The following is a 5,727-nucleotide window of genomic DNA, read 5'->3' on the forward strand; positions in this document are numbered from 1 at the left end:
AGATGGAAAAGTTTAGCCCTTGCCACATTCTTGGAATTTTTTGCAAACCCTGAATGTTGTCTTGGAGCAGGATCTCCTAAAGACTACAATAGGGGATGTTTTATGTGTTCTGCTGGTGATGAATCAGGGGCTTGTGCATGCTACATGAGTTTTCTTCTACTAATCTGCACCACAGCTCTGGTTGGCACCTCCTTAACTAAGGTTATAGCACAGCTCAGAGAGATACTATGGCCTTCTACAGACGATGATTTCCCCTTCCCTCTGCTGACGTCACATGTGGCTTTATACTGTTTGCTCCACATCTTCCTGATGTCCTAATCATATCTCCCTCTGCTATTAATTTCCATCTAGGGTCAAACTTCAACATCTCCTTCCATGCAACCTCCCCCCTGCACAGTACTCTTGGCTCACCAATTGGAAGCCACAGTCATCCTCTCATGAGTGCTTTATCTCCAACTCACTACTAATAATAGTGGACCCTATATCTCCCATATCCAGAACTCTGCCATTGGCCTCAATAGCACCACAGTGAAGAAAAATACAGGTCTTGGTAAATGGATCCCTGAAATGTTAGTACTGAGTCTTGGAGTGAAACCTTGGTTTTATGAATAGACACAGAATTTAATTTCTTTCCTGTGTCCATTCTAATTTTCTCACAAGATTCTAGCTTTATGTCTTCTTCCTCATCTTGCATCTCTGATTTCTTCTGAGTGACTCTGGATTGGTCTTGGAATATGAGAGGGGATTTCTCCTTGATTGTAGGAACTTCCCAGGGAAAGGGACTGTACTGAAGGTCAAGTAGATTTTTCTTTCTGTCATTAACTCATGCCTTTCTGTCCCCTCCATTTGCTTTCAGGATATCTATGACCCAGAAGGGGCATCCAGTTATTTTAGCCATGCTTCTAGTTCCTGTCTTGTCTAAGCTGCTGATTGGCTTCTGCTCTGATTCCAATGGAGCCAGAAGAGGGTGGTGATGGACATGCTTGGGAGGCTTGTCCTGAGTCATAATGAAACTGATGTGCATTTATTTATTTATTTATTTATTTATTTATTTATTTATTTATTTATTTATTTATTTACTGTCCTGGCTGTTGTTTCCCCTCCCTCCTCTCCTCGCAGTCCCCTTCTTCATCCCGACTCCCAAATCCTGTCCTCCTCCATTTCTGTTCAGGAAAGGACAGGCTTCCCATGGATATAAACAAAACATGGCAGATCAAGTTGCAGTTAGACTAAGAACCTCCGTATGTATTAAGGTTGGGCAAGGCTACCTAGTATGAGGAATAGGGTCCCAAAAGCCAGCAAAAGAGTCAGACAGCCCTTGTTTCCACTGTTAGGAGTCCCACCAGAAGACTGAGTTCAACAATTGTAACATATATGCAGAGTGCCTCGGTCAGTCCCATTCAGGCTCCCTGGTTGTTGATTCAATCTCCACGAGCCACTGTGAACCCAGGTTAGTTGATTCTGTGGCTTTTCTCGTGGTGTCTCTGAACTCCCTGGCTCCTACAAGCCTTTTTCCCCCTCTTCTGCAAGATTCCCTAATGTCTGGCTGTGGGTCTGCATCTGCTTCCCTAAATTGCTGGATGAAGCCTCTTTCTGATGACAGTTGGACAAGGCACCAATCTATGAGTATAGCAGGGTATCGTTAAGCATCGTTACATTGGACTATTTTTTCTTTTTCTTTTTTCTATTCAAAGTGATATTATTGCTGTGTACACGAGAGAACTAATGCCCCTAGAGCAGAGGCTGTGGATGACTCGTATTTCCAATTGGGCGGGAGGACCCACTTATTCTTATAGTAACGAGCCAGCCGGTGAATTCTGCTCTCTATCAGAATCAGGCGGAATTTAGCATCCTTATCCTTTCTGTTCCTCTCAAGATGCTTTTGGACAGCCACCACTTTCTTAATCAAATGGTACAGATCCTCAGGGAGGTCAGGGGCAAGGCCTTTCGACTTACGGATTCTCAGGATTTTATTACCAGTCACAAAACGGACCTGCGCCACACCATGCAAGTCCCTCGGGATCACACCTATCTGGGAGGGAATCAAGCCTTTCTTGGCCAGTTTGTAAATTTGTTCCTTCACGTCGTCAGACGTCAGCTTCAACCACGTGGGGATGCTATGGCGGTAGGGCAGCGCCGACTGGGACAGGCCCTTCCCAGGAGTGTGCATGCGACCCATGATGGCAGAGGTCTGGCAGCAAAGAGCTTGTTTTTGTTTTTCGAGACAGGGTTTCTCTGTGTAGGTTTGGTTCTTGTCCTGAATCTCACTCTGTAGACTAGGCTGGCCTTGAACTCACAGAGATCCGCCTAGCTCTGCCTCCCAGTGCTGAGATTAAAGGTGTGTGCCACCACCGCCCGGCACATTAACCTATTTTTTTTCTCCGGTCATGTTTGGTTCTATCCTAGGTCTCTGGGTCATCCAGCCTGTGGGTCCTGGTGGTCCAGTCAGTATCAGCGGTGAGCTTACTCTCCTGACATGGGTTTTAGTCTAGATCAGTCATTGGTTGGACACTCCCTCAATTTCTAGGCCACCCTTACCCCAGCACATCCCACAGGCAGGACAGACTATAGGTGAAAGGTTATGTGGCTGAGTTGGTGTCCCAGTCCCTTCACTTGAAGTCTTGCCTGGTCACAGGAGATGACAAGTTCAGGCTATGTATGCACTATTGCTGGGAGTCTTAGCTGTGGCCTTGTAGATTCTTGGGAGATTCCCATGTACTTTTTCCTGACTTGAAATGCCCTCCCCCTGTCCAGTAATCTTTCAGTACTCTTCCCCTTCATCCTTCTCCAACCTGATCACTCATGTTCCCATCCCTACTTGCCCAGAGTCCAGAAATTAATTTTTTGATGACGCTGTTTCACTAAGTCTTTACAATGTCAGTGGTGCACATCCGAGGTTCCCTGGACTCAGGTCCTGGGTTGTGTAAAAAGTGAAATCAGGGCAGATACCCTAGAGCTGTGCTCAGGTTCTCAAGGTCCAGCTTTGAGGGGCTATAGACACCAGCACATGTGATAACCACAGAAAACAGAAACCGACTCTCACTTGGAGAAGGGGTAACTTCTTGTGGAGTCTCCCTGTGGAGAAGGAAGACTTAGCAGTCTGAAACAGTGTCCTAGTTAGACTCAGCACCAAGTCACTTGGGGGAAAAGAATTTTAACTGCATAACTGTCTTTATCAAGTCTGACTGTGGACATATCTGTCAGGGATTGCTCTAATTGATGCAGGAGGGCCCAGGTACTACGGGCAGCAGCATCTCTAGGCAGATGGTCCTTGACTGATTAAGAAAGCCAGCTAAGTGTAAGACAGAGAGTGACTTTGCTGCCTTGACTTCCTTCAGTGCTACCCAAACCTGGAAGGGAAGCGAATCCTTTGTTTTCTGTGGTGGCTATTCTTGGTTATCAAACTTGACTACTTCTGGAATGAACTACAATCTAGAAATGGAGGGCACACTTGCAATCTGGATGTTGAGGCAGGAAGACAATGTGCCTGTGATCTGAATCTTGAGGCTAGGTGACACACGCCCTAAATCCAGATCTTGAAGTGGGAAGGCACACATTTAATCTTGGCCACATCTTCCCTGGAAGCCTATCTAAGGACAGTTGAAGAAAGGTTCATTTGTTCTTTGCCTGCTTGCCTTGTTAGCATATCCATTCCTTCACTGGCACTGGATCCAATTTCTTTGGGATTCCAGCACATACAGAAGCCTAGCTGAGATACCCAGCCTCATGGGACTGAGAAACTATTAGATTCTTGGACTTTCCATTCACAGCCAGCCATTGTTGGACTGCAGTCTGTAAGTCCAAATTTTCCCATATGTGTGTGTGTGTGTGTGTGTGTGTGTGTGTGTGTGTGTGTGTGTGTGTGTGTTAGGGTTTGCATTGCTGTGAAGAGACACCATGACCATGGCAATCCTTATAAAGAAAACATTTAACTGGTGTGGCCTGCTTATAGTTTCAGGGGTTCAGGCTATTATCATATTGGTGGGGAGTACGATGGCATGCAAGCCGAGGTGGTGCTGGAGCTGAGAGGGTTACATCTTGTAGGCAACAAGAAGTCAATTGACTCAATGGGAAGCATTCTTAGCATAGGAAACCTCAAATCCTACCCAGACAGTGACATACTTTTTTCAACAAGGCCATACCCTCTCTAAGAAAAGAACAACTCTCAATAGTGCCACTCGCTATGACATTATTTGGGGCCAATTACATTCAAACTACCACTATATATATATGTATATTCTCTAAGTTCTGTGACTCTAGAGAACCCTGACTAATACACTTTCCTAAACTGATTTTTCTCAGGGTGTATTTTTTTTTAAATCACAGTGGGAGGAACAGCGTATAGAGAACAACTGCTATCACATCCTTTTGAATCAGTTTTCTGTGTACTCAAGAGCCAACCCTCTTACTTCCCTGTGGCCAAAACTAAGGAAAGATTTAGATGCCAGAGATTTGGCAGTGAGTGCAGGTGCAGCCCTACATTAGTGTCTTCTCCTTTGAGTCTCAAGATAAGTGTCCCAGGACTTTATTTTGAAAATTTGGAGGTACAAGGCTCCAACCAAGGATCTCCATCCTCTGGATATACACTACTTTTAAATGGAGTCCAGGTCTTCCCAGGAAAAATCTGGAACCCTGCCTAGACCCCCCCCCCCCCGATACTAGATGGAATTAGGAGTTCTGGAGAGTACAGTGAACAGGATGAGAGGCCCTCTCTCCCACCTGTTCTGAGGGTATCAGGGCAGGTCACAGTTGACTTGTTGACCCTCCCTGCTGTAGCCCTAGATATGAGACTTCAGTTTTCCAAGTGATCACCAGGACACACACTCAACAATCAGAAAATTGTTTCCCTGAGCCATGACCTTGACTAGGAGACTCATTTCCATGACTGTTCCTCAGCCCTGCTCTGACCTACTGGCTGCTTCATGTGTCTGAGAACATCTTTATGCATGGGGAACGTGAAAGTCCCCTCGCTCCAGCATCCTTCATAGACAGGATTTCTACCAGGGAATCACCTAGGCAAAGGACAAAGATGACCCAGGAAGATAGGGAGGACATGGGCTCACCCAACACACAGATCAACCAACACAGGATTCCAGAATGTTGTCTTGAATTCCTCCATAGGAAGAGGAAGCCTTTCCAGGACACACAGGTCACTCTTTCCCAATACTGAGGACCAGAAACTCCTCACACAATGGCTCTTGGGCCTCTCTCCTGGATCATAACTTTGACTGGTGACACTAGTGATAAAGAATTGATCTCCATCCTTATTGATCACTCAGCTGGCCCCTTTCCAGCTTTCACTGGCATCTGTCACCTTCTGCTTGGTGTAAATCCCACCTCCCCAGACCATTGAGGACACAGGGCAGACCGGATGCTCAGCTGGGTCTCTGTGTTACAAGGACCCATAAGCAGGATGGAGACTCCCTCTGGTGCTGACAGACCCAAGACCAGGACACAGCAGATGTCAGCCCTGGGATGAGCCATTGTTCTCTGAGGGCATGGGGATGCTTATCAGCCTTGTTACTCAATGTATTGCTTGGAGGAGAAATGTAAAAGGAAGTAGATATGGATGCCGGAAGCACTGGGGGTGGAGGGGACAAATACAACCACCCAGAGCCCACTGGATTCTAGGAAGTGCTCCTGCCTGGGAGGACACTCAGCTCAGAGGGAGGAAGGACAGCAGAGACTGAGTGCCTTGCTGGAGCTGAAGCTTTTCTCCTCAGAGGG

At 46.4% G+C, this 5,727-nt stretch overlaps 1 protein-coding gene across 1 annotated transcript; it reads right to left on the reverse strand.

Moving 5' to 3' along the window:
• Window positions 1-1,699: 1,699 nt before the first annotated feature.
• On the reverse strand, window positions 1,700-2,199 carry LOC128124048 (40S ribosomal protein S13-like). Its single transcript, XM_052760284.1, has one exon. It carries the CDS (start codon window positions 2,177-2,179, stop codon window positions 1,700-1,702), a length of 480 nt encoding a protein of 159 aa, XP_052616244.1. The 5' UTR covers window positions 2,180-2,199.
• Between the last annotated feature and the right edge of the window lie 3,528 nt (window positions 2,200-5,727).

This window comes from Peromyscus californicus, unplaced genomic scaffold, assembly GCF_007827085.1.
Source record: "Peromyscus californicus insignis strain IS unplaced genomic scaffold, ASM782708v3 Scaffold_4__1_contigs__length_199733344, whole genome shotgun sequence".
NCBI lineage: Eukaryota > Metazoa > Chordata > Mammalia > Rodentia > Cricetidae > Peromyscus > Peromyscus californicus.

Excerpts from the sequence above, each read along its gene's own strand:
- LOC128124048 (XM_052760284.1), bottom strand. The coding sequence starts at position 2,179 with ATGGGTCGCATGCACACTCCTGGGAAGGGCCTGTCCCAGTCGGCGCTG.